Source organism: Bos grunniens, chromosome 25 (assembly GCF_055505025.1).
Source record: "Bos grunniens cultivar Pamir isolate PY7600 chromosome 25, Bosgru_T2T1.0, whole genome shotgun sequence".
Classification (NCBI taxonomy): Eukaryota; Metazoa; Chordata; class Mammalia; order Artiodactyla; family Bovidae; genus Bos; species Bos grunniens.
In genome coordinates, this window is record NC_141189.1 from 42,629,655 (window position 1) to 42,652,065 (window position 22,411).

At 54.3% G+C, this 22,411-nt stretch overlaps 1 protein-coding gene across 25 annotated transcripts; it reads right to left on the bottom strand.

Annotated features, from left to right (window-relative positions):
- Positions 1 to 198: 198 nt before the first annotated feature.
- FAM234A (family with sequence similarity 234 member A) lies at positions 199 to 22,407 on the bottom strand. Of its 25 annotated transcripts, none has more exons than XM_086376678.1 (13): positions 20,155 to 20,218; positions 8,802 to 8,849; positions 8,424 to 8,516; positions 4,383 to 4,583; positions 3,997 to 4,188; positions 3,187 to 3,317; positions 2,861 to 2,993; positions 2,588 to 2,717; positions 2,146 to 2,286; positions 1,855 to 1,930; positions 1,596 to 1,751; positions 1,221 to 1,323; positions 199 to 1,132 (listed from the first exon to the last, which is right to left on the bottom strand). In XM_086376678.1, the coding sequence occupies exons 4-13, from the start codon at positions 4,561 to 4,563 to the stop codon at positions 921 to 923; spliced, it is 1,455 nt and encodes a 484-aa protein (XP_086232804.1). In that variant the 5' UTR covers positions 4,564 to 4,583; positions 8,424 to 8,516; positions 8,802 to 8,849; positions 20,155 to 20,218; the 3' UTR covers positions 199 to 920. The 25 variants fall into 25 exon arrangements, with proteins under 25 accessions (XP_086232804.1, XP_086232790.1, XP_086232780.1 ...); XM_086376664.1 differs by having other exon boundaries at positions 4,383 to 4,502; positions 8,219 to 8,516; XM_086376654.1 differs by having other exon boundaries at positions 8,219 to 8,516.
- Positions 22,408 to 22,411: the final 4 nt, after the last annotated feature.

Here is a 22,411-nt window from a genome sequence, read left to right on the forward strand (position 1 = left end):
GACCCCTCGCAGGTCCCAGAGAGGGAAGTGCACCCACAGGCCAGGCCCCTGCCCTGTTCTGGGTGAGCAGGGCCCCGAGGCGCACTTGGAGGCTGTGCTGGATGCCCCCCACAACTGGTCAGCCAGTTTGGGTGCTGGACGCCCTCCCTCTAGACAGACTTCCCACTGATTCAGCAGAGACACAGGCACATACAGGGCTTTCCCGATGGTGCAAAACCAGTGTTTACTCTGATTTCTTCCCGAGGTGCCCAGGGCCATCAGGCTGCGTGCTCTTGTCCGGTCACGGCGGAGCCCCACAGCACCAGGAAGTCTGGGGCGAACAAGGCACAGAGGTGACACCATCTGGGGTGGGGAGATGTCCCAGCACCAGGAAGGAGGGGCCGCTGGCCACAGTCAGGGCTGCAGGGACCCCTGAGGGACAAGGAGCCCTGGTGTGCATCAGGGGTGCACGTGGAGCCAGGTATGTGGAGCCAGGGCCTCAGGGCACTCACAGCTCCACACGGCACATCCTCCTGCCAGGCCCATTACTCGTCGCCCTGTCACGGGCTGTCCGGGCAACTCACCACAACCATGTGGGGGTCTGGAGTGGCCTACCACCCCCTGAGGAGCTGTGACCCCGGGAGACAGTGCAGAGAAGACGAGGCTCAGACCGAAGGGGGTTGGGGACTTAGGCGGCTGTGTCTCTGGCCAGGCGTGGAGGGGCAAGGGTGAGCTGCTGTCGGCCCGGGGCCCTGCCCAGGGAAACCCCGAGGGGCTTGGACGGGGGGCTGAGTGAGGACCTGAGTGTCCCTGGGGTGGCAGGACCCGTGCAGAGTGTGTGGCCGGGTCAGGAGTCAGCACGTAGACTGAGTCAGTGATGGACCGACGTCCCGGGACGTGTGACCGCAGCGGCCTCCTCCCCGTGGGCTCTGCCGGCCTGTCTAGGCCTCGCTCCGGTACCGCAGGCGGGAGAGCCGGTCCCGGACGGCCTGGTCGCTCTCGGCGCCACCCTCGGCCAGGTGGACCACCCTGCCGGCCAGGACGAGGTCCTGCACTTTTTGTTTGGTCACGGAGACCAGGCCGGGCGGGCTGGGGCTGGCTGGGCCCGTCAGGAGTATGCAGGCAGCGTGGCGGCCCGGCTCCAGCAGAACCACTGCGGGGACACGGCAATCAGGGCGGGGGGCTGGCCAGCGCGTGCCTCCTGCAGCTGGCGGGCCTGGGCCCACAGGGGGCGCACTCACCCTGGAAGGCGACGATGGGGACGGAGACGTTGTCAAGCTCCAGCAGGACGCCAGGCAGCGTGGGGTGGAGCATGTACAGGCGGCGCCCAGCTGCTCCAGGCTCCTGTGTGAGTGCGGGGTGGAGGGTGAGGCCAACGCTCACCACCAAGGCCCTGCCCGGAGCTGTGTCCTCTGGGGTCCCGGGAAACACCAGTGCCAGCACTGCACCCACTTCCTGCCCCCCTTCCCTGCCTGACCCTTCTCGGGGTCTTCCAGGTGCTACCCCCCGTCCTCCCAGTCCCCCTCGTCTCTGCCCGCCCCAGGGGATTCTGTCTCCTTGCACGCCCCCAGCCACTGGGTCTGCCCCATGTTGTCAGCCACAACCCAAGACTCTACCGTCTGGTTGGAGTCAGTTGGCTCGTGGACGCCCCAGAAGAAAAAGGCGGAGCGGTGGTCTGCGGTGGGCAGGCTGGCGGACGGCGGGTCCCCAGGGAGGCCCGGGAGGGCCTGGCTCCACAGGACGGCCCCGGAGCCGAGGTCCAGGAGCAGCACCTGTCGGGGCATAGGACAGGCTGCAGCCCTGGGGGCGGCTCGCGGGGCCCTGGTCTTGCTCCCAGCTGCGAGTAGAGCTGAGGCTGAAGGAGGTGCCGCTGACCTGTCTGTCGGGGCCGGTCCCATTCTCGACAAGCACGGCTGGGGTGTCGGGTTTGTAGTAGCCAAGAACAGGTTTTCTGGAAGGAGAGCCACGAGGGGGCTCATGTAGGGCCTCTGTGAGGAGGTGCCCGAGATGGGGGCATGCCAGCGAGGAGGGGCTGCTGTCATCAGGGGGGTCTCACCGCCCCCCCCCCCAGCAGGGTGGCACCAGGTGACAGGCAGTGGCGTTGTCCCCAGGTCTCCACAGGGGGACAGGCTGGGGGGCCCGGCTCCCTGCAGAAGGACCCCATACCTCAGGACCTGGGTTGTCCCGAAGGTCCACCTGGGCGTCAGGTCCTGCCCGTCCAGCAGCATGTAGGCCTCGGTGCTCACGAGCAGCAGGTCATCGCCCGCCTTCCCTGGCACGTTCATCAAGTAGCGGATGGCCCCAGAGCTGCAGGGGTGGGAGGGGTGGGGTGGGGGCCCCACAGGGGTGGGCGGGATGCTCCTCGTCCTCTTTCCCCACTCCCCGGGGCGCCTGTGGGGCTCCCAGGGCGCAGCCTCACGTTTCTTGCTTCTCCAGTTTCAGGATAACAAGACCCTCGCTGGATGCAGGGACCAGCAAGCCTGGGGGGACCCATCTTCTCCCAGTTTTTATTCCATTTCTATGCGCCAAGTGTCTGAGTTTGAGCCCAGGGTGACCCTAGATCCCTGGCACACAGCCTGTGCCCCCCACGGCTCCTCGCTCCCCACACCTGTGCACAACCAGCCTGTGTGACGCGGCGCTGAGCATGTCCTCCCAGAGAGGGTCGCTCTTGAGCGGGCTGTCCCTCCTGCTGACCTTCTCGTACAGGCCCTTCACGGAGCGGCTACAAAGGGCAGTGCCTGGGAACATAGACAAGCCTTGTCCCCTCTCAGCGGGTGAGGCCCTCGCATCCCTGGAGGCACAGCCAGCCCCACACCCGTCTCCGCCCGGGTGCCAGCAGGCCCATGTAGGAGGCCATCCTGGGGCCGTGGGCGCCACGTACCGCAGGGGATGAGGACGTAGTGGGCCCCCGCCCTGGTGACATGGAGGATGGAGCCGCTGGTCCCGTCCACACCCAGGCTGTCTGGGGGGCTGACCTGCTGCCCGGTGCCACCTGAGTAGATGGAGCCATTGACCTGCAGCCCAAGCGGAGGAGACGGGGCTCAGGCCGCTGGCGGGGCGTCCAGGGCTGAGGCTGGAGGCTGTGGGGCTGCCTGCGCATTCTCAGAGCTGCGCCTGCGGCTCTGGCGGGGAGTGTGCTCTCTGCCCGTCTCAGGGCCCCGAACGAGGCCCCGATGGGGAGGCCGCACAACTGGGATGGGGCGGTACCTGGTTCTCCTCCTGGATAAGGACCAGCAGGTCCGGGGCCCCGTCGGCGTCAAGGTCAGGCACGCGGAGCAGAGGGCTCAGGACGGACGCATTTCCCCCGAAGCTGCTAGGCTGGCTCCACAGGGTCTTCCCTGAAACGGAACATAGGACACAAGCGCTGTGTGCGTGACCGCTGGGTGGCCCGCAGGCACAGTCAACGGTGTCCTCCTTTGCCCGCCTCGTGTTTTCAGGTTGGCCGATGTGGACCTCCCCTTCCCAGGTAGGCAGGGCATGGCTCACTGCTGCTCTCTGGGGTCACACACATGCACGCACCGGGCAAGAATGAAGGTGCAGGCTGGTGGGGACCCGGGGGCTGCAGGTGCTGACCTGACGGCGTCTGACCCAGGTACAACCTGCCCACATCCGGCCTGTCCTTAAAACCACAGCTTATAAAGCAAGTGCCACCTTGAACCACCCTAGTGTCAAGGTGCAGGATTCCTCAGGGCCTTGGAAGGGGACCTGGGCCTATTGTCTTTAAGGCGTGTGTGCGCCTCGCGGCTTGAGATGGACCTGCGCACACCCTGTTCCCCCTGGACCTGGCCTGGCACCTGCACCTGCCCCGCGAGTGGGCAGCAACTGGCTGCCCCAGCCCCAGGTGCCCGCAGCCGCACTGGAGGGGAGGACAATGGAGTGTGACTCCTCACGACCCCCAAGCCCAGGCCTTCCCTCCTGTCCAGATTCACTGCCCCTGGGGAGGGCGAGCTGACCCCTGAGGAGTGTGTAGCCCTGAGACCCTCGAGCCCAGGGGGCCCGCTGCAGGGAGCAGCCCACCTGTGAGCGTGTCCACGGCAACAAGAGAGCCGGGCCTGCCGAGGACGACGCAGGCAGAGGGCGCCGCGCTGCCCCTGGGCTGCAGGATGCCGCACTCCACGAAGGCCCTGTCCTGGGCCACAGGCCTCTCCCAGAGGACGCTGCCGCTGGCCCCGGACACAGCAGCCACGAAGGTGCAGGGGCAGGAAAAACCTGGAGGGAGGGCAGCCGCTGGCTGCAGCGTGACCCCGGGCCTTGGCCCCGAGCCCCAGGGGTCAGACAGGGAGGGGGCGATGTGGGCGTGTCCAGGACTTCCGCCAGCTGCCTCCCCCAAACCCCGAGCAGGCCAGGGGACCCCTCCTCCTCCTGCAGGGAGTGCTCAGCTTTGGGATAAAAACAAAACGTACCTTCATCAGCACAGGAGAAGCTGGAATTGCCGCGGCTGCTGTTGGTATTTTTATAAAGAAAGAGAATATCCTGGATCTTGTCCTTGTTCACGTCTTCTGCGGCCAGAAAGTCATAGGCGACTGGAAAGGAAACACCAGCCACGTTCCCAGGCCAGGCCTGGCGTGCCCCGCTCTGTGCCATGGGACCGGAGCTGGGTGCGGCTGCGCATGGAGGGAAGCAGGGCAGTGCCGCCTCCGTGGGCTGGCGACCCCATGCCCTCCAGAGGGGGCACCAGGTGCTAAGGACACCTGGGCAGCACCTTGTATCAGGGCCGAGGCCCGCCCTAATCAGCCTGGGATCTGGAGTCCATGCTCACAGGGGCTACCCTTCCTCCATTCAAGGATTCAGACGACAAACTACATGCTTTAAAATCAGACATCTAAGGGAATGAAATGCAGCCCTTACCTCACCCCGGATACAAAAATTTTCTCAAAATGGATCAAAGACCTAAACTGAAGAGCCAGAACTATAAAACTCTTAGAAAAAGAAACAGTGGGGCAAACCAACAAAAGAAACAGGCAAGAGGGAAAAACAGGCAAACTGGACCTGATCGGGGGCACTGTCAGGAGAGGGGGAAGAAGAGCCACAGAGAGGGATGACGCGTCTGCAGACTGCGCACCTGACGAGGAGGATCCAGAGTGTACAGCAACAAAAACAACCCAACTCAAAAATAGGCAAAAGACTGGAAAAGATGTTTCTCCTAACAAGATGTACAAATAGCCCATAAGCTCACAGAAAGACACTCAACACCACTAGTAATAAGGGAAGCACACCAAAACCGTGAGGAGACACCATCTCCTACTTGTTAGGACGGCGATTATTAAAATAAAAGAAAACCGGAGTTTCCGGTCCGGAGCCCTTGTCCTTCGCTCCTGAGGATGTAAAATGTGGCAGCTGCTATGGAAAACAGCCCAGCAGTTTCTCAGAAAGTTAACACAGAATTAGCCTGGGCTCCGGCACTCCCATTCTTTGGGTGAACAGCCAGCATAACCGAAAGCAGGGACTCAAGTAGTCACTTGTACAGGAACGTTCACAGCTGCGTTATTTACAAAAGCCAAAACATGGAAATAAGCAAGGTGTCCATGGTTCGAAGAATAAACAAAATGTGATCCATCCATAAAACAGATTGTTATTCACTCATAAAAAAAGAGCAAAATTCTGCATCAGGCTGCAGCATGGATGAGCCTCGAGTGTAGTCAGCCAGTCACAAAAGACACCTCAGTCACAAAAGACACCTCAGTCACAAAAGACACCTCCAGTCCCGTGAGGGGCTAAGCACAGGCCCCCCCCAGAGACGAAGCAGCTCAGACAGCGGGAGCGCTTGGGCGGGAAGGCGGGTGGACAGGCGCCCTGCACCGGCTATAGAACTTCTGAGGTGACCAAAGTTTTGAAAAAGCGATGATGGTCACGCGGTCTTCTGAACGAACGCCACTCAGCTGTTTACTCTAAAATGGCAATTTTTTTTGGTGATATGTGTTTTACCACAAAAATAAAAATTGAATACCGGACAAAAGACTTTCATAGTTAAGTGGTGAAGAGCTTGGCAAATAAACCCTCTCCTCCAAAAATAACGGTAAAATGAGATAGAATTGTGAAAAGCTCCCATTTCAGGACTCTGGGAGCAGACTGAAGGCACACATTATTGGAGCTGCTGCTGCTGCTGCTGCTGCTAAGTCGCTTCAGTTGTGTCCGACTCTGTGCGACCCCATGGACTGCAACCCACCAGGCTTCTCTGTCCCTGGGATTCTCCAGGCAAGAACACTGGAGTGGGTTGCCATTCCTTCTCCAATGCATGAAGGTGGAAAGTGAAGTCGCTCAGTCGTGTCCGACTCTTAGCGACCCCATGGACTGCTGCCCACCAGGCTCCTCCATCCATGGGATTTTCCAGGCAACAGTACTGGAGTGGGGTGCCATTGCCTTCTCCCCCATTATTGGAAAAGCACTGATTTAAGACACATAACCAGAGTTTTCTGGGCTGCCCACCCTGCGTCAGCCGGGGACCACAGGCGGTAAGATCAGAAAGCAGCAGCTTCCCGCCAGAGGGACTGAAAACGCGAGTGCCCTCTGGGTGGGCGGGTGGGGGAGTGGGCAACTTCAGAGTGGATCACAGACCTCAATGGCAGAGCGAGAACTATAACGGGAAAACCCGGAGAAAATCTTCATGGCCGTAACTTAGGCAAAGAGTTCTTAGACACCAAAAGCATAAATCCACACTAAAAAATGGATACATTTGGTTTCATCGAAATTTAAAACTTTTGTGCTTCAGTAGACACCCTAAAGAGAATGAAAAGACAAGCCCCAGATGAGTCACACATATTCACACATCATATATGTGACGGAAGACTTGTACTTGGAAGATATTAATATAAAAACCTTAAAAATTTTTGACTGACGTATATTTGATTAACAATGTTGTGTTAATAATAAGACAATCATACTTTTAAGTGAGCGGAAGATGTGAATAGACGCTCACCACAGAAGGAGTAAGACCAGCCGATAATTCACGTGAACGTTGCTAGCCACCAGGGAAACGCGAACCACAGTGAGACACCACTTCACACCCACTAGGAAGGCCACACGGCAAAGACCATGACGAGCGTTGCCCAGTGGGGACATGAAACGGAGGCCTGGAAGGGACTGGAGTCAAACCGGACTTAGTGTGAGGTTCAACAACCCTGTTGCTGCCGGTCTTCCCAAGAAAAACAGGACATGTCCACACAAGGATTTGTACACAAATGTTCACAGCAGTGTTACTCATGAAAGTCAGGAACTGAAATGATGCAAATGGTCACTAGCTGGTCAGTGGATGAACACCCTATCCACACAAAGGAACACGGATGAACTCATGTGAGAGAAGCGAAGACGCGTCTTACAGGATTTCATTCACGTGAAATGTCCAGGACTGGCAAGTGGATGTGGACAGGAGCTGCTGGTGGGGACAGGGCACGGCGAGGAGCCGGGTAGGAATGAGGGGACGGTCTCAGTGCTGGATGCAGAGACAGCTGCCCAGGTGCTCAGGCCTTCAGCTGACTAAAAGTCACCAAGTCATGCGCTCAGCACAGGTGGATATAATGATACATGAATTATCTCTCAGTAAACCCGATAAAAATCAACACAGAAGCACATGTTACCACTCGCTCTCAAAACTAAGCACCAAATTCTGAACAGAACCGACTGTAAGTGGGGCTCATGGAAGAAATTTCCCTCATTCCACCAGAAAGTGAAAGTTGCTCAGTCGTGTCCGACTTTGTGACCTCAAGGCCTATACAGTCTGTGGAATTCTCCAGGCCAGAATACTGGAGTGGGTAGCCTTTCCCTTCTCCAGGGGATCTTCCCAACCCAGCGTTTGAACCCAGGTCTCCCACACTGCGGGCAGATTCTTTACCAACTGAGCTATGAGGGAAGCCCTATTCCACCAGAGAGGGCTTCCAGTCTGTTCAAAGCAGCACTGCTAGGCTGTGAGCACGCAGGCCCCCGACGCGGGACGGCACCCAGTGGGCAGGGGCGTGCCCAGGAAGCAGATTCAGCTGCAGGCCCAAATCATGGGCACCAGACGGCAGGGAGGGCTGGAACCCGGCAGGAGGCCCACAGCAGACCAACGGCCTGGTTCTCACCTTTGGGACGGCCTTCTCTGCATCTATTCTGCCAGGGCTCTCTTGCTAATATCTTTTTTTAAGTCAGGAAAGTAACCACACGGGCCCCTTTCTTTTCCCGACCCCACTCCCTATCCCGAGGGCACTCCCGTTTCTGAGACTCCAGGGAACCCGGGGTCCCTTGGCGACCCCACCGCCCACACCTGCCGCATTGTAATCGATCCTCCACACCCCCTGCAACGCCGGCCGGTCCGGACACGGGATGATGAAGGAGACCACGAACACCACGAGGAGGCAGGCAAACAGGGAGAGGAAGAAGGCCGCGGTCCGGCAGTGCGAGAGGCGAGTCTGCGGGGCCGGCGTCCCGCGGGGCTCCTTTCCTGCCGGGGCCCCCGTGTTCTCTGGTACCTTCCTGTTCTCGCTTTTGAGCGGGTGGATCTCGGCCTCCAAGTCCTTGCCGTCCGTCATCGTGTGCACATCCCTGAGTTCACCTCCCGGCCACTGCAGTGGCGACAGAAGGAGAGGCGGTCAGGAGCTGGCGTGGCTGTGGCCCATCAGCCAGGAGACAGCATCACGGCTCCTCTGGAGAAGGGCTCTGAACCGGGAGGTTGTGGTCTCAGAGGCAGCAGACACCACGGCTCCCGCCTGCTGACCCGGGTAGGCCAGCTAGGCAAGACTACAGCAGAGCACGCGTTAAACATTAACCATGAACTGAGGCACCTCTGACTGGCCTCCCGCCTGCCCCAAGCGAGGGCCAGACCCCAGGGAGGGGCTGCGCTTACTCACGGTGTGACCTGGGCGTTGGGTGAGACCTGCTGGGGCCTGCGTCCGTCCCTGCGAAAGGGAACAGTGTTCAGGAGGCTGAGGCTTAGCGTGCTAAAGGCACGGAGAGCACAGGTTCAGCTTCTGATACACAGAGCGGCAAGCTGATTGCTGCTGGAAATGAGGGTGTCGGCCACCTCCCTCCTTCCTGCCCCATCTCCGAGTGCACCAGGCGTGGGCAGGGAGGCAACCCGGGAAGGCTGGCTCGGAAAACACAGGGGAAAACCCTTCTGAAGAGGTGACCCACTGACAGCTGCACACCACCACCACCAAGCCCCGAGCTCTTTGTTGTGTGAGAAGGAAACACACTGCTGTTATTTTAGCTTTTGGCCATGCCTATTGGCACGTGGGATCTCAGTTCCCCTGCCAGGGATCGAACCCAAGCCCCTGCGGTGGAGATAAACCGCGGGACCACCAGGGAAGTCCCACACTTCCGTCTTGTGGAAGGCCAGGTATTTGTTATTTTGATTCTTTTTAAACAGCCAAACCAGTGTCCTAACAGACACAGATCACATTGAGAGGACGCGGGGGATCACAGGGTCTTAGTGGGTGAAATCCTCATCTGCCCGAGAGGGAGGCCCTGCTGGAGGTTAAAACCAGGACGGTGTGACGGGCTCCCACGGGGTGGGTGAGGGAAGCAGGAAGAGGCCACAGAGAGCGCCGATTCCCTGTATAAACTTTTTACTTTCCCCCTTTAATGGCTTTTCTCTATTTATATAATAAAAACCTGTGTATACACCCACTAGAGCGGCTTTAGTAATAAAGTGAAAAAATGTAAGCGTGGAGGAGGAGGTGGGGACCCTGGGTAAACAGTCGTGTGCGGCTGAGGGGGCGGGCATCGCGGCAGCTGCCGTGGAGGCAGCCTGGCGGCTCCTCGGATGGTCAGCCACGGGGCCACGGTCTGACCCAGCGGCGCCACTCCCGGGCGCCCCCCCAGGAGACCCAGAGCCCCTACACACTGAGGCTCAGAGCTTCATGGTTCGAACAACCCCAGTGTCTCTCTACAGGCGGTGGGTAAGCAGCACGGGTCTGCCCACGTGATGGAGTATTACACAGCTGTGAACACTCCCTTGGTGAGACTATGCAGACACAGGTCACACACTGAACGGCTTCATTTCAGTGTGTCCAGAACAGGCAGCTCCCTTGAGGCAGAAAGTAGGTGAGTGAGTGCCAGGGGCAGGGGAGGCGACTGCTATCGGGCGTTGCTTTGTCCTGTGATGTAACGATGACTGCAGACCTCACGCGTGTACTAAATGTCACTGATAGTAAGCTCCATGTTACGTGTACATTACCACAACTGAAAAAACCAGATGTCTGTGCCTTCTCCTCAATGTTGAGACAGGAGTTTTCACATCGTGAAAAAGTGAGCCTGTCAAGGAAATGAGCCGGACACAGGAAATGGAGCAAGGCTTGTGACCAGGGCCTCCTCTCAGCCCAGAATCTGACTGCAGGGGAGGAGGGGGGCGCTAGGAGAGAGGGTCTGGGAAGCCGGCTCACAGACAGGTCGTCAACACCGGTGTTTTGAACGGGCGCCCTCATGCTGGGAGGTTTACCTCTTTTGCCAAGTGGTGGGCATTTTCAGCCCCGCTTTGGTATCCGGAGCAGCAGCAGAGCTTTGGGAGTCAGGGTGCGGGTGCTGTGCCCGGCCCCCCCGGCCATTGGGGACTTGGGATGCGGCCCCCTCTCAAGCTCTGTGTCCCCGACCCCGCGGGCAGTTCTCGTCAAGTGTATTAAACCCAGAAAAAGTGAGTTGACTAAAGGAAAGTATTAGATGACACTGAGCACACTGCTGTCCTGCGGGCGGTGGCACAGAAATGGTGTGGGGCCTGCAGACGGCAGGGACGCACAGGCCTGGTTGCTGGGAACCTGTGGTATTGCGAGCTGAAATCTGCCTTCCGAGACCAGCTCCCGGCCCAGATTCTGTGCTGTGGAGTCACATCTAATCCCTCTCTTACACGTAAGCCTTCCCAGCGTCTAAAGACCATTAATGAAAAACCATGTTCAGGAGGCTACCGCCTGCCCCTAGAGCTGCGGCCCATGACAGGTGCAGGCTCTCTGGTGTCCTGTCCAAGGTACCCATCCGACCTCGCTACACCACCCAAGGTTCCTGTTTGCCAAAATACAGCAGCTAATATTGGTAGAAAGAGAATTTGTTGGAAAGAGGTTGTTGTTTGCATGGTTCAGTGGCTAAGTCACACAGACAGTGCCAGAATGGAGGGGAGCCGGAGAGCCAAACTCAGAAATCGGTGGGCACCAGGGACCTGAGGTGACCGGGGCTCTTCGGGCCCACAGTTGGGGGCAGTCGGCGCTGGCACCATGCTCTGCCTCGGGCTCTCTCAGTGGGATGCTCCTGGGACAAGCTGGTCACCCCTCCGGTTGTGCATCCACTGTGGACCGCCCACCCCCTGGGCTGGCCCCGTTTCCAGCCCTGCACCCTCCCAACAGGGCCCTGGAGGAGTCCGGAGACAGCACTGCAGGCGCAGACAGACTAGCCCCGCGGAAGCACAGGCTCTCCATCCTGCTGTGCACCACACAGGCCCCAAGCAAGGCCAAAGGCCACCGCCCTCACCTCAGGCAGAGCCTGCACACATGGCTCAGGGGCCACTAGTAAGCCACTCCGGAAAGTGAAACACTGAGCTCTACCTTGCAGCGTCTTCGAGAGCCGTTTCAGCTCCTGTGAGGTAACAGTGTGCCGGGGCGGGCCCAGGGTGTCTCTGGCTGGAGGCCGGAGCAGGGCTGGCCCTCCGCCCTGCTGCCTTTCTCCCTTAGGAGCCAGAACTCCAGGCACCTCCCTGAGTCAAGAGCTGACTCTAGTTACTCTGAATAACTTTTCTCCTTTTAATCATTAACAGAGTTCCAAGTTAAAGATACTTTGTAACAAACAGGTGAAGGATACTGTGTTCCTTCCTGGGGAAGGTTTGTGTTCTTAGGAGAGAAACCTTACCAAGTACAAGACTTGATTCACCTGGAAACAAACCACCCACAGAGGGAAGACTGGGGAAAGACTCTAAACCACTCCCTGGACTCCTCCTCCTTCCTGGGTCCCTAGGGCTGGCCAGGCGGGGCTCTCCTGTCAGGTGGGGGGGTCCACACGCCCACCGCGCTGCCTGCCGACAGCCCCCCCACCCCCGGACCAGGGAGCGCATGCCGGGGCTGGCGGCCGGGGGAGGCGGGTCTGCACCACAGCGCCTCCGACACCACGCTGGACGTCACCAGCGCTGGGGCCAGCCCTGCGAGCTTTCTGTAACATCTTGTGAGCCTATAATTAGTTCCAAGTACACAGTTTAAAAAATAATAAAGAAGGGGGGGTCAGAGCTTTGCCAGTGCTGGCGCCGCCCTGGAGCTGCCTGATCTCCAGGCTTCTGCTCCAGAGTCAGAGAACTGTTTGTGCTTTGTTCTGCTTGTTCTTGGCAGAACATCAACCACAGTGGAGTTTCTGCAAAGACCTCTGAGAACAGCCAACATCCCCCCGCCTGTTTCAAACCAATCACCGCCTTTCTGCAGGCCCCCCACGGCAATCACTTCCCTCCCCACCATGGGGAGAACGTCCCTCTGGTTCTCTGCTGCTCACGTACAGCGAGTCCCCGAAGAAGACAGCACAGGTGCCTGAGGTCACGAAGGGCCTGCCTGGGCAGGAGGGGAGCCCGTGAGGGCGTGGCGGGGCTCCAGGGTCCCCAAAGCCAAGGGTACACCTGGACCTGGCCTGGGTGCCCACAGCACCGCTCACAATTGAAGGCGCTGAGAGTGGCTCAGGGTGTCAGCCCGACCCCTGAGCCTGGCAGATGCAGAGTACAGTGCCCAAAGTCTCCCTGGAGCCGGATCAGTCAGTCGGTGAACGTCAGGCTTTTTTCCAGTCTCTTTCAGGTCGCAGCTGCTCTGGTTCAATTCCACACAAAGGGGGAATAAGAGAAACTTAACAGGTCTTTTGCCTCTAATACCGCAATGAAGCCTCTGCAACCCTAACCCCGGAACGAAGCCCAAACCCAGGTGTGTTGATTAACTAGCCCTCACCTGCCAACACAGGAAAGACCCACAGCCCCCCACCGATGGGCTCTCAGTAACAGGCCCGCTGGAAAGACAGACCAGCCTGGGCATGGAATGCATATTTTTTACGTCAGCAAAACAACGTGGGAGCCTTGTGTACGCATCCTCATCAGTATCACGGCAATAGATACTGAAGGAAAGCACAGCCCACGCTGGGCACACGGACACCTAAGGAATGAAGCCGCTTTCACCTCAAATGAGGCTTCCCTGATAGCTCAGCTGGTAAAGAATCCGCCTGCAATGCAGGAGATCCCGGTTCAATTCCTGGGTCGGGAAGATCCACTGGAGAAGAGATAGCCTACCCCCACTCCAGTATTCTTGGGCTTCCCTGGTGGCTCAGCTGGTAAAGAATCCACCTGCAATGTGGGAGACCTGGGTTTGATCCCGGGGTTGGGAAGATTCTGGAGAAGGTAAAGGCTACCCACTCCAGTATTCTTGGCCTGGAGAATCCCATGGACCGTATAGTCCATGGGGGCGCAAAGAGTCACACACGGCTGAGTGACTTTCAGTTTCACCTCAAGTAACAGCTGTTAGGATACCACAGAGAAAGCAAAGATAATAAAGGGCAAGGCCCTGAGGCTCAGCGATTTGAATCCTGACCTCATTTGCAGCCCTGTCCTTTTCTGTCATTTCTAAGCTGCTCTGGGACTTAACGACAGAAATCAAGCTGATTCACAGGATTTTCGGTCACTGGGTTTTTTTTCTCCTGATGCTTCTGAGCTTCCCAAATAACTACAGAAGTAAACCAACAGAAAAAAGAAATGAAGGGAAAAGTGAGAGGTTAAGAAAGAAAATGCATGGAGATGATATCTGTTAAGGTAAAAGGTATGAGTCTAAGAATCACCTGCTTGAGATAAACACGCAATCACTGTGTGAGGCTTTTCAAAGTCGCCTGCCCTGCCACCACCCCCAGCACTAAGAAGCCTCACCCAGCTCCCCTGGGTGTGTCTGCTCAAGGCCAAATCTTCGCACCCGCCCAGCAGGGAAGGACAGAACACCCAGCAAGAGTTAACATTTGGAGGGGCAAGAAGATGCAGTATTTGGAGAAAAGAAATAACTCCTTTTCCTCCAAGAGTTCTTTCTCTGAGAAGAGTTTACTGAGTCAGAGACAACAGAAAAGTCAAAAATAAAAAAGCTTCACCCTAACTTTGATGCACAGTGAAAGCACAGAGTCTAACAAGGCTAACAAAGAGTCTAACAAGGGAGAATTGCCCCAACAAAGACCTGACAATTCTACAGGGATTATGAAAGCAGGGGCTTAACTTTTTAAACTAAAATTTGGTAACTTTTTTTTGGAGAGATCATTTTAGAGGAGTTTAATAAGAAACGTGTCCCCCACCCCCACCCCCTGCCCAATTTTAAAATGTTCAAATTTACAGCATTCCTTTTTTTTTTTTTTGGTTGTGCAGAGAGGCTTGTGGGATCTTAGTTCCCCAACCAGGGATCGAACCCATGTGCCCTGCATTGCAAGACAGATTCTTAGCCACTGGGGCCAGCAGGGGAGTCCCCACAGCATTCTTTTAAAGGAATTTTCAGACTACGATTCAAAGAGGTCAGACGTTGAAAATTAAGCACTTCAAACAGAAAGGCTGTTTGCATATTTTTAAAAATTGGCTTAAAGTAAGTAAATTTTTGTTTAAACTGCCTGCCTTAAAATCTTAACTCTGGTTTTAGCTGAGAATTTTCAGAACATGGAAGCACAGTCTGCTTTGTGAGGGAAGAAGGAAGGAGGCACCGCTGGTATTTGCCCAGAAGTCCTGGTGGAGACACAGACCGCCTTCCTCCACTCATGCAGGAATAGCTGCTTCTGTTACTTGACCTTACGAGGGTGACAGCCTCACAAAGCAGATATTATTTTAATCAAAGGTAACTGCGAATTAGAAAACATGAAAAACATGCAGGGAAAACTCAGGAAAAACTCTGACTATAGATTAACCTCACTCTTTTAGCTTCACCAGTTAGTGAGAGAAACCAAAAGGATTTTGTCACTGGATTAAACCAGGAAAAGGTTTAATCGAGGACTGATCAGGTCCAGCGAGACTCTTACGGTGGGGGTGAGGGGGAAGCAGACTTCTCTCCACCGGCATCTCTCCCCCTAATTCACACTCACCGGGCTTATATTTCAAAGGCGCAGGAATCATAAAGGACAGAACACACAGCATCTAATCGTGTATCCACTGCCTTTGCTCACTTGGCCGTGCTGTGACCTGACCAGTAAGGGGGCTGGTTTTCAAGTCTTCTGTGGGGCTGGGTCCCCTGCCAGGAGGCCCTCTCAATCCTCCGAGCCTCGGCTGGACCGCGTCAAACTTCAGGAAGCTCTGCGCGAGCCCCATGGACCGGGCGGGCCACCTTCCACCAGAGAACTCGGCCTTTTTCTTTCAAAGCGCCCATCATACTCCTCCCGCAGCCACTGACCGGGAGCTATTTTAGGGCAGGCAGACTCCCCGGTGCCAAACACACGGCAGACACTGGGTAAGTGTCAGTTACGTGGGGAGAAAGCTTCACTCAAGAGCTTGTCTTGGTGCTCAGACCTCCTGACCTGTAATCATGAATCCACCTTACGTACAAGTGCCCCAAGGCTTGTCCCCAAAGCCAGCTGTGACACACACAAGCGGCCTAGGAATGTCTTTACATCAGGGCTGCTCCAACAGCATTCAACCAGAGGTATGCATGTGAGAGACGCCCACAGAACCCAACTGGGCAAACTGGGTTTTCGGCTGAGCAAAGCAGAAGTCAGACAATGCCCACTTCAGTGTTCAGTTGTTTACAGCCGAACAACTATTTCCTCTTGTCACTAAGCAAATAATCTCAAGACAAAGACGACGCCCTTCATCAGCTTTCAAATGAGGTCAAATTTTAAGATCATTCACGGTTCCCGGATAAAGACAAGTGTTTCACGGGCAGGTCAGTGCTTAGGGACCAGACCTCAGCACAATCCTTTTCCTTCACAAGACTCAAGACCACACCTGTCAGAGCGGGTGAGGGTGGCTGGAACACTGCCTAAGAGTGAGCTAAGAAGGACTAGCCACCTGCATTTCAGATGAGCACAGAACAAGGTTTTGCAGATTTATCCATAAAATCACATGGAAGAAGCCTTTTACCTGAGTTCTAAGGCAGATTTAATTTCCTCTGCTGCTAAGTTGCTTCAGTCGTGTCCGATTCAGTGTGACCCCATAGACGGCAGCCCACCAGGCCCTGCCATCCCTGGGATTCTCCAGGCAAGAACACTGGAGTGGGTTGCCATTTCCTTCTCCAATGCACGAAAGTGAAAAGTGAAAGTGAAGTTGCTCAGTCGTGTCCGATTCTTCTCGACCCCATGGACCGCAGCCTTCCAGGCTCCTCCATCCATGGGATTTTCCAGGCAAGAGTACTGGAGTGGGTTGCCATTGCCTTCTCTGAATTTCCTCTGATTCCCCCACAAACCAGTGTTTCTTCTTGTCCTCACATTAGGGAAGGCAGAGCTTTTAAGACGATAAAGAATAACTCTTATGTGATCACCTTTCATCAATCCTATAAGTTGGTCCTCACTTGAATTTACTTATTTTTTAAGAGCTTTTGGCACACAAACGTTTAGATATTCGTGAACGCAGAGAGCCCTAGCCCCATCCTTCCTCTCACCCAGTTCAGTGATTTCTAACAGAGCCAACCGTTTCCGTCTACAGACCAGCACTCTTCTCCACCATGCCCCACCTCCAGTTTTTAAAAAAGTTGCTCCGATTGTGGAGACATGCCATTTGCTCTCTCAACATCTACTTCCTGGTTATTCATTTAGGAATCAGTGTTCTTCTTCTTCTTTTCGGACACCATATCCAAATTCCATGAAGGATTTAACACAGTGAGAGAGGGAACAAAATTCACCAAGTTTGCGGGTTTTATAAAGACTGATTTTGAACGAGGTATCTGGTACATTTCGAAACAACCAACAAACCCTGTAGTTTCTGACTTAGCTCTTCAATTAGCTTCTCCTACCAACAGCAACTACTTTAGGTCATACTTTCATAATTTCTCACTTGGATTTCTGTAGTCATCTCAAATCTTGATTAAAAAAAAAAACACAAAAAAAACCCTGCCTTCATGCTGCAAGAGACATCTTTCTAAAACATCTGATTATATCATTCCCCTGCTTGAAACTCTTGACCAACCCTTCACAATTTGCCTGCAGGTCTTTTCACCACCTGGCTTTTGCCAACCTGTAGTGTCATCTCTCCCCAAACCCTACACCAAGCAACTGTTCCCTCAGTCGTAAGGCCTTAAACGCCCACTCAAACCAGACCACCCCGTCCGCACCCGCCACTGCTCCTTACTCACTGAGCCACCGGTGAGACCTGCCCCAGATGGCAGAAACTTCAGAGGGTATCCCTTCTTTGTGGCCTTTGTTTTCCCAGGATAAAGCATAGTGCATGGCATAAAATAAACACACACGTTCACCTGTCAATAAATGTCCAATTCTTCCTATGCTCTGCTTGTCAGCTTTTCTTGCAAGAGTAATTCATAAATGCATTTTTTGTTGCTGTTGTGTTTCTTTTTGTGGGCTTTTTCATAAATGCATTTATTAACAGTTTATTTTGAAATATACACTGTGCAGGAGCACGTGACTTTTAAAACCTCCTTTAAAATATATAGCGTGTATCAGATGTCGGGGTCAGTTTGACTACCTGACATCTACTCCTTCTTTCTATAAGAGCACCTGGATTTTCTCTGGGTAAATGCACTTTTCCACAAGCTGACTGTGGTTCTGATAACTCTGAGGAGAGCTCCTTGTCTAGGGTTAGCTGCTGCTGCTGCTAAGTCACTTCAGTCGTGTCTGACTCTGTGTTACCCCATAGACGGCAGCCCACCAGGCTCCCCTGTCCCTGGGATTCTCCAGGCAAGAACACTGGAGTGGGTTGCCATTTCCTTCTCCAATGCATGAAAGTGAAAAGTGAAAGGGAAGTCACTTAGTCGTGTCCGACTCTTTGCGACCCCATGGACTGCAGCTTTCTAGGCTCCTCTGTCCGTGGGATTTTCCAGGCAAGAGTACTGGAGTGGGGTGCCATCGCTATCAGTTAGCTAACAGGGGTTAGTTAGCTAACAGGGGTTAGGATCCAACCGGAATTACAGAGGCACTCTTCCCATAGAAGTGGTTTTAAAATAAGTTCACAAGCTCTTTGATGTGCCTTCCTTCAAGGTGAAGTCTTTGAGGACCTTTCTGGCAGTCCAGTGGTTAAGAATTTGCCTTTCAATGCAGGAGACGTGGGTTCCACCCCTGGCAGAGGAACTAAGATCCCACATGCTGGAGAGCAACCAAGCCCGAATGCCACAATAAAGACCCAGCACAGCCAATAAGTAAGTAAATAAATAAATGCCTACTATGCTCCTTAAAACTTCCCTAAAACACTTTCCTTCCCATTATGACTACCCAGAACCACCCAAAATTCTGCTTAGACCGGGGCTTCCTAGATATGTTAGAGACCCACCGGATACATTCTAGGTATATCCAATATACCCTGGTCATATTGTTTTTTTAAAAAATAAAAAGGTGAAGTCTTTTGTGCTTAGTGATGCTAGCGGATAGAATGTGGCGGGAGAACCAGCAAAACTGCAAAACAAGTTCATAAAGGTGTGGTGGCTTCACCATCCTCTCCTCTCTGACGTCCTGCTCTGAGGCGAGGAGGCCATGGGCCCTGTGCAAAAGCCCCCCAAGCTGGGATATTAGGACTCCAACCAACAGCCCAGAAGGCACTGAGGGCTTGAGTGAGCACGCTATCCTGGAGTCAGAACCTCCAGTCCCAATCAAGATGTCAGAGGACTGTGGCCCCAGCCAGTACCTTGGTTGCAACCCCATGAGAGTCCTTGAACCATAATCACTTAAGTCACTCATGAATTCTTGACCCACAGAAACTGATAATAAATGTTTGATGTTTTAATCCATTAAACTTTGTGCTGATTTGTTACAGAGCAGCAGATAACTAATACAAGCAGGTAGGACAGAGTCAGGAACCTGAGAAGAAAGCCAACACATAAACAGATTAAAGAGTTACGTGAGGTGATACTAGTGAGACCCCATGTGCCATCATCAGATGCTGATGGTCTCATTTAAGCTGCTGGCCCCATCTGCTTCTGGTCCCCTGGACATTCCTAAATGAAAGGCAGTGGAGTCCCTCCAGAGGTTGAACTAGTTTTAATAGATGTTTGACACTCGAAGCCGAAAGCACTAGAACCAGTGCAACATGGGCTCACAGAACTGGTAAAATGCCCAAGCAAATCTTCACTTGGTTGTTAACAGGGCCATTTTCATTTCACCCTTTCCTGCTCCTAATTTAGCTAACTTATTGTACTTACTATCTGTATCTTACCATAGAATTGAAGCTCCTTGAGAACAGGAATTCCTTGGTAAGTGCTATATCCTCAGCACAGACAACCATGCCTCCCCCCCGCCCCCGACTCTCCCCGGCACTTTTTGAGTTCCCTTGAGCTGCTGTAACTTCAGGCTCACAGTCAAAGTGCAAGAGAGGAGGGGAGAGGTCTGCGTGAGGCTCAAGGTATCAGCAGCCTGAGTGAGTGAGTCGCTCAGTCGTGTCCTACTCTTTGCTCATGGACTGTAGCCTGGCAGGCTCCTCTGTCCATGGAATTCTCCAGGCAATCTGCAGCCTAGGAGGAGGCAAGCCCATCGCACAAGCTCCTCGGCTGAAATTACAGGGTTGCAAGGATTTGCCTGTCAGTTCCCAGGCGGTCAGTTCACGGGGGAGCTGAAGTCTCACAGACGACAGCGTTCTTCCTCCTTTTCAACTCTGCCTTGCTTTTGCTTAGAAGACCGGCTGCAGACAGCGATCACCCCATAGATAAGTAACCGTCAGCTGAGCTTTGGTTACCGGGCCGGTCGTCTGACAGGCGCTGTCCTAGTAACAGGACGTGGATCTCTGACTGTGGGTAGCGGCAGCTCACGGATATCGTGTCTTAGCATATTTTAAAATTACTCCCAGGCAACCCATGAAGCAATGGCTGGCTCGCCTCCCGAGCAGCTAAAGAGGGGTGGAAGTTAATCCTGTCCTGAGGGTGAACTGAAGCCTGGGCTGCGGGAGTCGGATCTGCTCAGAGCGCCTCCACCCACCGGGCGGCGCGGACAAGCGCGGACCCCAATGCCGGGCGCTGGGCGCGAGCACGATCGGGCCCTGGGGGCTGGGGTCTCCTGGGACCCCGCGGCGGCGCGGACACAATCTGCGGGCAGGGAGGAGGAGGACCGCGCTAGCCCCGCGGCGCGCACGCGCGAGGAGGACGAGGACGCGCTACTCACCTGCCGCCGCGCCCTCGCGAGGCTGCCGGAGCTGCTGCCGCGCCGCCGCAGGCCGCTCGGGCCCGCCTCTGGCGTCACTTCCGGTCGGGTGGGGCGGGCCAGGCGGAAGCGCCCCAGGTCCGGCCCCGCCTTGCGGCCGCATGGTTGCCGAGCAACGACGACGGCGGTGCGGGTCCGCCCGGCGAGTTGCACCTGGGGCTTTGGCTGCTCTGCTGCGGTTCCGCGGTTGTCTGCGCGTTGAGCCTCTTTCGTAGCTTTTCCGTGTGTTCGCCGACGCTTCCTCTTCCGGAAGTGCCTATTCTGGTCGTTGGTCCAGTTTTCTTCTCAGTGGGGTGTGTTTCCGTACTGTTTCCTAGCGCTCAGGAATGTTAAATTCTTGTCGGTTGCTTGTGTCGTTACGTATCTCGTTTTGCGCCTTGTCTTTTCACTTTATGGATCTCTATTTCAATATAAAAAGTGCCAGTCTTTTATGATAAGTGCCTTCTTTGTCTTGTTTAAATAATCCTTCCTACCCCAAGTTACTCCCTCACATTTTAAAGTTTTGATTTTAACATTTAAGTCCTTAATTCAGTTTGGAATAGCTTTAGTATGGGCTAAATAGGTAACTTCATTTTTTGCCTATTTGGATAACCAACACTCCTAGTACCATTTATTGAATTAGTCCCTCTTTCCCCCAGCAGTGTGCAATGGCACTTGCCATATTTTTTAAAAATCTATATATGCATGGGTTTCTGTTGGGTTTTTAATATTAAGTGTTATTAACTTTGTCCTAATGCTCACACAATGCATTAAATTAGGTTTTTTATTAATTACCCCACTGCTAAGTCGCTTCAGTCGTGTCCGACTCTGTGCGACCCCATAGACGGCAGCCCACCAGACTCCCCCGTCCCTGGGATTCTCCAGGCAAGAACACTGGAGTGAGTTGCCATTTCCTTCTCCAATGCATGAAAGTGAAAAGTGAAAGTGAAATAGCTCAGTCGTGTCCAACTCCTAGCGACCCCATGGACTGCAGCCTACCAGGCTCCTCCACCCATGGGATTTTCCAGGCAAGAGTACTGGAGTGGGTTGCCATTGCCTTCTGCAATTACCCCACAATAACAGTAACTATGAAACACCCTCCACAGGCCTTCCCCATGCCCACCCAGCCCACTGAGAACAGATGGAAATTTGTCTTTTTTGAGTGGCCACATGCTATGCAGTTGAGAGGTTCAGAAAAATCACTTCTATCTGTTCGGAGAGGGGATCTGGATCCCCTCCAGATTTGAGTCCTTTAGTATGTAGATGAATCTCTCTGGACCCAGGCAGCCCCAGGCTCCTACGTCTAGACTTTTAAGACTCCTGGACCTCACTATCCTTGAAATGTAAACACTTGGATCAAGATAACCAGCCTTTCTCCTCAGTACCTGGGCACACAAGCCAGGCTGTAACTACTTGACCCTCTCAGAGAGATAAGGCAAGTTATTATATTTTTGAATCACAGCAATTAACTAGACAAATAACTACAGACCTAATTCTCCACCAGGCTTCTCTGGTGGCTCAGATGGTAAAGAATCTGACTGCAATGCAGGAAACCCAGGTTCCATCCCTGGGTGTGGAGGATCCTCTGGAGAAGGGAATGGCAACCCACTCCATTATTCTTGCCTGGAGAATCCCATGGACAGAGGAGCCTGGCGGGCTACAGTTTATAGGGTTGCAAAGAGCTGGACACTACTGAAGGGACTTAGCCCTGACGCAATTCTTTTAAGTATGTGAAGAGTCTCAGGGGACTAGGGCTTTTTTTGGAGCACTGGGAAATGGAGAGAAGTCTTATTTGCTCATAGCTTCTTTCTGGGATCAGTATGTATTCCGGTGTGCTGGGGCCACATGACAGCAGTTACAATAAAGAGAATAAAGAGTTAAGGATCAAAGTGAGAGAGTCAGTTCCTAGGCAGGTTGATAGGGAGTCTAGGGGTCCCCAAGGAGAGAGGGGTCTGGAATTCTCAAGGAGGAAGAAAGGACGAACTTTTTTTCTTTCTCCACATTCCTTAGGATTATATAACAATAATGTATCCTGCCTAAGGACAGTCTTTGGATTCAACCTTCTGTTATCTTAAAATGTAAATTATGGGAGTAGGTCTGATGAGGTCTTTACAACCTCCAGACATTCTTTGGATTATATAACCTCATTGTTAACACTAGCAAGCGGGTACTCTTTCTGCCCCCTTCTGATGCCTATGTCAGAAGCTTTCTCTATCTCCTTTATACTTTAATAAACCTT

Coding starts and splice junctions, on each gene's coding strand:
- FAM234A (XM_086376663.1), bottom strand. CDS start 8,483: ATGACGGACGGCAAGGACTTGGAGGCCGAGATCCACCCGCTCAAAAGC. Junction 2,994..3,186: donor TTATCCAGGAGGAGAACCAG/GTACCGCCCCAT, acceptor CTTGGGCTGCAG/GTCAATGGCTCCATCTACTC. Junction 1,931..2,145: donor GGGACAACCCAGGTCCTGAG/GTATGGGGTCCT, acceptor CTCTCCTTCCAG/AAAACCTGTTCTTGGCTACT.